The sequence below is a fragment of the Emericellopsis cladophorae genome (genome assembly GCF_022114955.1).
Source record: "Emericellopsis cladophorae strain MUM 19.33 chromosome Unknown NODE_159_length_10955_cov_38_032635, whole genome shotgun sequence".
In the NCBI taxonomy this organism is placed as follows: Eukaryota; Fungi; Ascomycota; class Sordariomycetes; order Hypocreales; family Bionectriaceae; genus Emericellopsis; species Emericellopsis cladophorae.
This window is the reverse complement of record NW_026251084.1, coordinates 1-10,955: the sequence shown is the minus strand read 5'-3', so window position 1 is coordinate 10,955 and position 10,955 is coordinate 1. Positions and strand designations below refer to the sequence as shown.

At 52.0% G+C, this 10,955-nt stretch overlaps 2 protein-coding genes across 2 annotated transcripts; both read right to left on the bottom strand.

Moving 5' to 3' along the window:
* Positions 1-7,529: 7,529 nt before the first annotated feature.
* On the bottom strand, positions 7,530-8,920 carry J7T54_000291 (uncharacterized protein; the record flags this gene model as incomplete). Its single annotated transcript, XM_051510665.1, has 4 exons — positions 7,530-7,790; positions 7,852-7,881; positions 8,091-8,124; positions 8,874-8,920. The coding sequence occupies 4 exons, from the start codon at positions 8,918-8,920 to the stop codon at positions 7,530-7,532; spliced, it is 372 nt and encodes a 123-aa protein (XP_051358458.1).
* Positions 8,921-9,190: 270 nt separating this feature from the next.
* J7T54_000290 (uncharacterized protein) lies at positions 9,191-9,709 on the bottom strand (the record flags this gene model as incomplete). Its single annotated transcript, XM_051510664.1, has 2 exons — positions 9,191-9,356; positions 9,426-9,709. The coding sequence occupies 2 exons, from the start codon at positions 9,707-9,709 to the stop codon at positions 9,191-9,193; spliced, it is 450 nt and encodes a 149-aa protein (XP_051358457.1).
* Positions 9,710-10,955: the final 1,246 nt, after the last annotated feature.

The following is a 10,955-nucleotide window of genomic DNA, read 5'->3' as shown; positions in this document are numbered from 1 at the left end:
AAAGTGGCCGTTGGTGTGATCTGGCCGTTGGTGTGTCCAGCACCACCTAAGAGGTGGGGCGCGGCACGAGTAGTGCCACAAGGCAGGAACGAAGGTGACGTGATGATACTATAGGGTAGCTATAATGACGAGGCCCCTTGAACTGGACAGCCCCACAATTACGACGTCGTAGCTCCAAGCTGTCCTCACCTCACTGACTGACTGATGCCCGCGACGCCTCAGCTTTCCAACATCAACTCTGCCAATCTCTTCGACTCACCCACAGCGTTCCGTCAATCAATCGTCCATCATGGCGGTTGCGCAGCAGAACGCTCTCTTGGGGCCTCCCTCGGAGAGCTCGAGGACCCTCTTGCGGGTCGTCATTCTTCTCTTCATTGCTGGCGCGGCCATTGCCAGTCGACTCTTCTCCGTTATCCGTAAGGGCTACTACAGCTGCCGCAGCATTCGTGCCACCAGTGCGCTAACCAATTCAATCCTGCAGGTTTCGGAAGTATTATCCACGAATGTCAGCTCACCTCCCTCTCGTCTGTAGAGTCAATCGCCCCGTACTGACTGACGCCTTCCTAAATGTTGTCGAAGGTGTTTTCCTACGTGCATAGCTATCCTCAGTCCACGAAAATTCATGGAAAGCAAGGTCTGGGATGCTCTCCTCGTGTTCATCGATTTCATCATCATCTGAGTAAAAGCGCTAGCCATCTGCCTCATGTGTAGTTAGGTACGTACCATCCATCTTGAACTCTGCAAACCTCTTGCACGTGTCAAGACCAACATGAAGCATCTTCAGCTTACACTCTCCCGTTGTGCATCGAGCCGGTGCTTTGGGGTTTGTGTCTTGCCTCGCGGTGTCTGCGTCTGCGTCTGCGGCACAAACAGACGAAGTGCGTCGCCTAGAATGTCCGTCGACTGAGAATGCTCCTGAGTCGAGCCTCAAATTGCCTTATCCGGAACACTGGACAGGTGACCGTTCGCGAGCCAAATATGATTAGAAGCGATTCGAGGAGAGAGTGAGAGATGAATCATAGGCCGGTAAGTGACGAGAAGAAAGGTATGTCATATGACGATGAGTGTAACGGCTACGCCAAAGTCGTTGCGCCAAGGGCAAAAGATCAGGCATTGATCGAATGAGGAGGGATTAATACAGGCGTAATCGCATTGAGCAAGCAGGTGGGTTAGTTCTGACTGAGGGCTTCAATGCACTCTTTGAGCCTTCACCCCCTCGTAGGCGGATCTGAGCCTATCCTGGACATTCAAGATGCGACTGTGTTAAGGCGCTGCTACCTGAACAGGAGATTCACGGCGCTTAGCACGGACAGCCACTCACGCAAAGTAAAGTACATGCAGGCACTTGCACTAGGCTTCCCTTGCCTAGCACCTCAATGGGTTCAGGCCTGCCTGGCAAAGGGCACACTCATAGGCTGGGAGGCCTATTTACTCTGCGCAGGCTCATCGACTGTGCTTGGCAATGCGCTTCATTCAAGAAGCCTTCCACTCTGCGCCCCGGAGGAGGCGAGTCTTTACGAGACAGTTCGACGGCGTCGGAAATTCCTCGAAGGGCAGAAACTACTCATCGTTGTGGACTCGGAGACGTCTCGCAGTAATCTTAAGGAACCGTACATATTCCTCATATAGGCGCTAGGGGCACTTGCTTCTCGTGTCTACACAGCTAGACAGGCCTACGACATTCTTACAAGGTACGCAATGGCAAAAACACCGTTTGACTGGGTATATATCGACAGTGGGACGGCAACTGTAGAAGCGGTACTCGGCGCACCAGGGGCAAGCAGGGGGAAGCGAAAACGCAATCCTACTACCAAGGCACCACTGTTTGGGAATATCAAAGTGCTTCATGATGAGATGCTGGTGCAGAGTCTGATCCTAGGGCGCATGGTGGAGGAAGGTGAGATGGATGATTAGCCATGGCCGCCGGTGGCTATTGACTTGGAACCACAAAACAACCGGTATGGCGCTGCGGAGCGCTGGGCAAGATAGCGTAGCCCTGATAGCCCGATGTCAGTTGAGACATGGTTCACGTGTGAATCGGCGAGAGGTGAGAGACGGCAGTGCATGGCGGCATTTATAGGTCTCTCAAATGTAATCTCAAGCAGGATCATAACCAACATCACAGCCACTATTAGTTCTCTGCTTCCAAACGCCATCTGTAATACTGTAGGTGGGCTCCATGGACGCTTTGACTACTCCCATATGGAGAGAAGCTTTCAGGAAGAAATTGCATATTGCCTCAATGTCGTGTCCTAGATTCAGGAGATCTAGGGAAAGCTGCCCATGGTAGCAAGTGAGGAGTATGCGACCGCCATCTGCGTCGGGATATGTAAGATCCCGACTGACAGCTCGCTGGAATCCTTGTGGTATCGATGATGGGCGGTGAATCCTCCAGCCCAGAGACTGCGGTTGGTCCCAGAAATAGGCTACGCGTATTGGTAGCACAACTGGGCCCAATGAGCTAATCATCAGTGAGTTGGCAGAACTGATGGTCAACACCGAGGAGGTCCGCTCTGGCACCTCAGTAATGCATATCATGCGAAGCCTGTGAGCTTCAATGACACGATCTATCTCATATTGCAAATCTCGCTTCATCGCGATTGGGAGTCGCCAATCAGAGCGAAGACCACCGTGATTAATCCCTGCATCTCTTTTTACGCTGGATGGTTTTCCACATTTGAAAAGATATCGACGCTTGCTTCCAAATTGCGCTTGCGTAGTGGTAGGGGGGAGAGCCTTCTCTGCCAAAATATTATTTTTAAAAGGTCTCTGAACTGGTTCACAGAAGAGCTTTTCAGTGCGAGGAGTCATCTTCGCTCCTTTACGAAGATACGACGGCGCGGGGAAGGTTTCAGTATCATGATCAGGTTTCTGTGTCGGCTTGTCCGATTCCGTTTTCCGACGAGCCTTCCAAAGATGCGTGATCTGCCACACCGACTTATCCAGCGATTCTTTTGCAAGGACCGGGAATTGGCGCCCTATGCGCTTTGATGCGGTAGACCGCACAAAGATGCAGAACCGTTGGCGGTTTACACTTTGCAAGCTCAGTCGAGCGCGTGATGGCTGTAACAGACTGTGAATCTATACCCAGCCAAGAGGTATCTCTGGAAGAGCTCGACGATATTCTCGACCAGGTTGCAGCTTCATCGCCTTTTTCCGCCGATAGCCTTCGACAAAGAGTTACATCAAAGCATGGCCGATTGATGACCGCAGATGCCTTGCTCACGAAAGTGTTCCGAGTCCTGCGAAGCTCCGAGGCCAAATGGACGATTTGGATGCTATCGAAAAATTATAGCCCAGCCTGCGTTCCAGAGACGCTAGTCATGAGCGTCGACAATGTTCAGTTGTACTTAACTATAAGCATTATACACATTGGTCGAAGCGCTCTGTGTCGTGCTCTATTTTTCGCTGTTCGACGCAGTTTTATTTTTGGTGCCGGTACACGCAGGCCTTTGCGTATGTCGACCTCTCAAATATCATTCGTTTGTTTGAGGATTACATTAAGGATAAGCCGCACTGAGAGTTCGACAGCACGGAACCAAGTCTTTAATCACATATCCTCTTTTGGCCAAACTTGCGACGCTAGGGTAGGTCGGTGCTATTGTCACCGTGGTGGGCCATTCTATCGACGTCGATCCCTGGGTTGAGTTCCTCCATACCGTCGTAGTTCGAGAAATATAACTCGCAGCCGCAGCCACGATCTGAGTGGGTATGATGCCTTGCCTTGGGGCTCCTGTCCGGGCCAGGCTGCCCATGACTGATGACCTTTCAATGTGGCAGCCACAATCAACCCTCACACAAGACTTGAGACGAGAGGGTATGGGGGCTCCGCGGGTACCTGCCTCGGGATATCTTGCGGTGTGGCAACCATCACACTGCGAGGGTGTGATGCTCCGCCAGCATCTGGCTTGGCACCCCGCTCTGCCAAGCTCTCTGTGGCCTCCGGTTAGGATGCCTGCACGCTCACAGCCACAGTGAAGCGCACGAGGCGGCTAGATCCGAGTGGGTGTGATTCTTGTATTAGTGCTTTGGCTGCTTGCCGTGTGGCAGTAACAGTGGGTTACAGGGAGCTGTGACTGGAACGGCTGCATTCTGCCTGCCAATCCGACTACCCTGAGCGGTGTCCGCATCGGGTTTCCTCAAGCACCAGTGAGAGCTGAATACACTTTTCGAGCTAAGCCTCCACAGCCAAGACAGTGTGGCATCCATATCTTTTCCCTACACAGCCTATGTCTTACCCGGGTATATTACTGTGATTGGATACTCTTATCTACGACGAAGACACTGAACAGAGATAGTAGCTTCGTGATGGTGAATGGCGCACACAAGCCTCAGGCTACACCTTAGCAGTGCGTTTTGATTGGATTCGTAGGAGCCACGGCATAGATACCCACGCGGACAGGAGCTGCGCCTCTCAATTTCTCGTGATGCGTGTGGTGGTGCTCTGCATAGCTCTCTTACAAACGTCATAATACGGAGGACTAAAGCTCCAAGTAGTGCTGCACAATTATCTGCCCAAGTATAAGACAGCCCGTTGCGTCTTTTCGGCGTGTCTCTGCGACTTTGGCTTCACCTTAAACACCGACAAGCATGCAGAACACATCTTTCCCCTGTGAATCAGTCAAACACTTCTCCGACCTCTTCTCCGCAGACAAGCCCAACGTTACCGACCTGATTGCTTCCTGTCCTCAACAATGCGCCTTAGCCTGGGGCACTGGTAACCCAGATCTCTCGGGCATCGGCGTCTTTATATCCTACAGTCTGCAACTAGCTGTCACTATCATCCTCGGGCCTGGCTACATGCTCTTGCACCCTCTTGCGCTCTCCAATAGCGGATTCCGCCAATACCTAGCCTCGATCCATATCGTAGCTCTCACCACGACAATTCTATTCGCAGCACCAATAGCCATTGCCAGTATCGTTCATCTTGGGGGGCAACCAGCACTCTTCGAAATCATCTTTCTATATTACCTGAACGTGATGGAGTTCCTATGCGGGTTGGCTCTCTTCATCAGCTTCTGGATCGGAAGAGAGGATGAGGGCGCAGAGTACAATACTATCAGCTCCAGAACAACAACAACCATGGTTCTAGGGGGTTTACTACACTGCGGTCTGTTTATCGGCGTCAGTCCCTGGTCAGGCCTGGTTTTGGGAGTGAAATACAGTGTGCTGGAGGAGTTTGTATCTGCATGTAATGCAGCCGAAACAACCGTACCTATACTACCAGTCCAGAACCTACCCTTTTCGCTAGGCCCGGACTCGACGAGAATCAGCTCAAACCGACATCTCAACACATTCCTCTACATTTTAATCGCCGCGGGCTGCCTCGTCGGGTGCTACGTTTGCTTCCTGGCCTTGCGCAAGCTATGCAGGGCACGCTGCGCAAGTCTGCCCCAGACCGTCGAGAACTTAAACAATCGCTTCGGGAATTTCAACTCGTTATGCAAACTGCTAGCAACGGGCCTCGCCGTTGGCATGGTATATTGCTTCGCGAAGATGCATCTGGAAAGACAGCAGCTAGCGAGAGTTGCACGCGATAAGTTCACCGACAACGAGTGGGGGTTCGGACAGGTGGTGGCATTGTTTGCTTGGATACCACTCGGTACAGAGATGTTGGGTCCGCTGATCTACGCGGCGAATGTAGCAGTACAAAATGTATTCGATGGGCTAAAGAAATGGACAAAGGGTGAGGCTACGGTTAGCCACGAACTGGGTCGCGTTTAGGAGTTTGAAGCTACTATCATGAGGCCGTAGTACCGTGACTAACGTGCCCATGCGGCTAAGTTACCTTCTAGATATCTGAATACTTAGAGATATATATTAAAGAGGAGTACATAGCAAGCAGGCCAAGAACTTTGACTTTTGGCCCGGGTGGGCAGGCCAGAAGAAGCCGACAACCCGGAGTATTGGTGACCTTGCGCCTGAAAAGGTACAGCCATTTAAAGGATGTTCCACCCAGTCAATGTGCACAACGAGTGTCTAAACTGGCTGAGACAAGTAGTCTCGCTTGCTGGTACGTATCGAAAACCGTTTCAGCTAGAAGTGTGGCCGCAAGAGCTGCTTTTGTTCGTGACTGTTGGTAGATGGACACGCCAGGCCAACACTGGCTCGTTCTCGACGGCGCTTGAAATCACCGCGTGGCACTTCTCAAGGCAAGCCCGGTGTCTTCCATGATAGAAGTCCCACCCAGGCAAAGTATCCAGACATGGAGTTAGTAATCTGTCCCTGCTTGCTGTCTTGACCTCACAACATGAGTTTGAAATCACTTGCCTAAGATGAAATTGGTCCTCGGTTCCAAGGTCCATCATCACGGTGAGAAGGAAGATTAAGTTTAGAGTGCCGTGATTAACGAAGGGCGAAAGCGATTAGGGTCTTCCGATGTGCTCATGTAGCAAGCAAGTTATGGTGACCTTCATCGTGCAACTCTCGTCGAGAATTCGAAATAGAGGGGACAAGCTGAAATCTATGGTTATTGGCCGGTACCAAATCCCCAAGTCTGGGCCGTGTCTCAGCCACTCCGTTACCTGCATTAATGAGTGGCCATGATTGGGTCCAAGTGTGCTTATTTACACAGCACGAGGGAGCTGAAGTACATGCGTGGCGGGGTGAGTACAATGCGCTCAATGACCATCTCGTGATTGAACGGCCCACCATGACGTGTTTTGTGAGCTGTTCCCAGATCTTGCGTGCAGTCTTCCATCGTACGCCGACTCTCGGCTTCCGCTGGTGCATTCCTTCGCGTAGCGGGAGGTCTCTCCATTGCTCCTCTGTCTTCTTCTTCGCGGTTGTGCCTGCCGTCCAGCTCGCCCACTGTCTCATAGGATCGAGTAGTTGGACTCCGCGTTCTCGCCCCCTTCCCCCTCTCTTTGCCCTCGCAATCAGCCTCGTGATCCTATCCCATGTCTTAGGCCAGACGCCGCCTTCCCCCGTGGCTAGGACAAGATTGATCGGTTTGCAGTGGGCTTCGGCTTCAAGAACATTGACTGGCGTTGAGCGGTATGCACCTGTCACAACGCGCAGACACTTATTCTGCTCCTTGCCTAGCTGGAGGACGATGCCGGAGCCCCTTCCCTGCTTCCCTCCGAGGGTGTTCTCTATCGTTGCAAAGGTAGATGCTGCGTATGTCAATACGCTTCGGATCACCGAGACGTAGACGTCTCTAGCCTTAAGGAGGGACGGTTCCCATGTCTTTGCCGCGATTCGAGTCAGTGCAAACCGCTGTGTCTTTAGTTTAGCCAGTATCTGATTCTTATGGGCGATAAAGTTCAGCCTTCGGTCTAGGTATACCCCTAGGAACCTAGTCTCTTCAGCCGGCTTGATCACGTTGTCGTCTAGGGTCAAGGCCTGGTTGTTGCCGGCCCTTGTCTTGACAAAGTGCATTAGCTGGCTCTTCTGCGGTTCGAATATCATGCCGCGTTCTCTTGCCCAGTCTCTACATATCTCCCATCCCCGTTGTAGAGCGGAGCAGCAATCTTCTGTCCTTTTCCCTACTGCTAGGAGGTTCGTGTCGTCTGCGAACCCTACCGTTCCTACTCCTTCGATATCCCTTGCCTCTGGAAGAGTGGGGTGCTAAAGAGGATGAATAGGAGAGGGGATAGGGGCGAACCCTGTGGCACGCCGGCCGGCACCTTTAATGGCTCCGCCTCCCAGTCGTCAAAGGTCAGAGTCGCTGTTCGGTCCGCCAGGAAGGACGTCACCCATCGGACCACCCATCTCGGCCACCCCTGGTCTTTTAATGTGGCGATCAGCCACCCGTGGTGGACTCGGTCGAACGCGCCCTTGAGGTCCAGCTGCAGCATCGAGCAGCTTAGCCGCTTCTCCCAGGCGGCTCGTACTGTCTCTGTGGCGAACCTGGCCGCTAGCTCTGTTGAACTCCCTGTCCTGTTCCCCATCTGTTCTGGGGGGAGAACGTCTGCGCCTTCTGCTATCTGTGTCATTTTCTTCGTTACGACAGCTTCCACTGCTTTTCCCACGCAGCTTAAGAGGGAGATAGGTCGCCATCCATGGTCGATGCCTCTTACAATCCATGATAAAACAGTGTTAGACGGGCGCTGCCGGCCGACCCGTTGGTGGTATTGGCCGAGCTTTACCTGGGAGCAGCGGCGAAAGGCGAGCTCATTGGACCTGTAGAGTTGCGCGGTTTTGATGTGAGATCACCAACTTGCACATCATATGCGCCGACTTAAGTGAGAATTGTGAGCATCTCTCCGTGGTTAATTGGAAAAGTGAGGCTAGGCATGATTCACTGCTCAACTGGACGGACCTTTATTGTTCTTGCATTGGTTGCTCAAATGTCGGTGAGCTCGCAGCTTGGGCACCGCCGACATTGCCTTACCTTCCTGTGTCTATCGCCCCAGTTTCACTTGAGCCAGACGTACGCAGCATGTTTTGCGATATAGGCGAAGCACGCTGTCCAGGGTTGGTGTATGCACACTCTTGCAATCCTTGTCCATGCTATTCATGTTACCAAGCTTGCCAATAGGTTTTTTGAGGTGTAATTAAAGACGTGAGAACTTCACGCCCGAGACGCACATTCAAATACTGTAAACATGCGCTGACCCTACCTAGGGGCGTTTCTCGGGATGCCATCTCTTCCTGTAAAGCATCGACCGCGATGTCCCACCACAGTTTCCCTTGCTGGCGCACATGACGCCACGGTCGGTGTGGGTAATTCTGTGTGCATGAATGGGTAGTCCAAACATCTCACCGTGCATGCTGCTGCGCTATCTTAGTCGTGCTTATAATGCAGCTGCCCCCCTCACACACACAATATCTGTGCAAACCGCCCATTGCACGCTGCGTTGGATTCACTCACCATCCCATTCTCCCGCTCATAAGTTGACTGCGCATAGTCCGGCCAAGCGGGTACTCACTTCAGGACATCAAAGTTGGTCTCCTTCCCTGCCCTCAGCCGAATCATGGCGGAGGTTTTTGGAGTATTTGCTGGGGCCACTCAACTGGCCACAACGTGCGGCACCTTGATTGAGCTCGCAAAAAAAGTCAAAGAGGCCCCCTCTTCCCTTCAGAATTATCAGCAACAATTCCAGGAGCTTCAAGGCCTCTGTGATAATCGTGCGCGAGCAGGGTGACTGGATCAAGGACTGGCCCATCGTACGACCGAAATTTGTACGAAGTATGAGCGACCATCGTAGGACAGGGATTCGTACGAATCGTGGGTGAGCAGGTTGTGCTAGCCTTTTCCATCAAAGTCAATATATGTCGAGAAGACGTGCTTCATATCCAGGACCTCGAGTGACTGTGCGTGCTGTAGTACGGCTGTCACGATGGGTCCTTTGACGACTCCCATGTCATCGTCATGCTGGCCCACCCGAATACTGCGGAGTCGGCGAAGTGACCTAAGAATGAACGGCAGACAGCATAGGAACTCAGGCTGACACCTTTGAATTGTGATATGTTCGACTGACGATGTGCCCTCGCATGGCGGGATTTCCTTGAGGTAGTGTTCAGCAGCATTCTTCCAGTTCTCATCGGGAGTATCGCCGTCTGGGAAATGATCGTAAGCAGCGAAATCTGTTCTGAGTATGCGAAGCTTGGGCAGCCAGAGCAGGGCTGCTAGCAGGGTCTTGTAACATTCCTGGCACATTTCAGATCCTTTGATGTAGACGCTCTCGAGGTGTCGAAGGGGAGCTTCGGCTTCAGACACGAGACCTGATCTGATATGTCCGGCAGCGGCTAGGAAAGGCCGCATCTGCCAGTTCAGAGAATGCTGATCCTTCGAACAACGCCCGTTGAAGGCCTCCAGCGTTACATGCATTATTCCAGGCAGAAGAAACAGCGTGAGGCAACATGCGGCTGATGCAGCCTGCGGTGAGCGCGGAGGTTCTCTAATCTCTTGAAACAATGGCTGCACAGCGTGCAAGGAAACCTGGGTGGGTTTGCACTATGTTTCCTGCCAGGCATTAACCAGTCCTTTCAGTGTCTGATAGTCTAGACAGGGCTACCCCCTCATTGATGTGTCTTCTCAGATGTTCTGCACGCGAGTAGCTTTTCGGGCAGCGCCAAACTTTGCAATAGAACCGCTTTCGAACGTCTCACTGCTAACTGTGGCGGTGTTATCCTTGAGGAACTCACACAATACCGGCGCTTTGTCTAAAGTAGGTTGTACACTAAGCACCGTGCGAGAGTCATGATCGAGCTATGGTTCGCCTGTCCAACAGTCGGAGGTCAGCCAGGAAACATCATCCCACCAATTCGTGTTCAGACGTATGCCGAACAGCCAAAGCTCCGTCTTAGAGGGGGAAAGGTTTCCGTCGATTTAAGCTATAGAGCTCTTTAAGTCGCAGATACGGAAACTCGAAAGTCGCAGCACGCTCACCCCCGTTTTAACTTACTTACTACATAAGCACATCGGAAGACCCTAGCCGCTTTCGCCCTTATTACTCACGGCACTTCCTGAAAGTGGATAACGGTTTTCTCCGCCAGTAAGTATATCTACTTCTATACACAAGGCCTAAATGTGCTAATTGTAGCCCTCGACCATCAGTGACACCATAGACTGTGGAGGCTTCTAATTACGGCGTGTAATTATACAACAACCGCTATTGGATTAAACCTTTTCGGGAGTATCAAGTCTGTGCGGCCAGTAGATAGTGACAGGCTGCCAAAAAGAAAACGCCTAATTATGCACAATATAACAGCCAGTCGACGCTTTACGAACCACTATAAAACCGAGACTATCAGAGACAAGCCATCTCTCACTCCTCCAGGCTATCAATCATAGCTCCTCCGAAAAAAAAACAAGGGTGCTCAAGGTAACAAGCCCACTAACCCTGGCAAGACCTCCGAAGGTGTGAGCAAAACCGCGAGGCAAACACGCTCTATTAACGCGCAGGCTGCTCTTGGACATCTCGAGGAGGTATACGACAAAGCGGATGATGCGAAGAAGGAAGAGATAGACCAGCAATACACCACTAGCAAGCGCCAAGCCCCTGAAG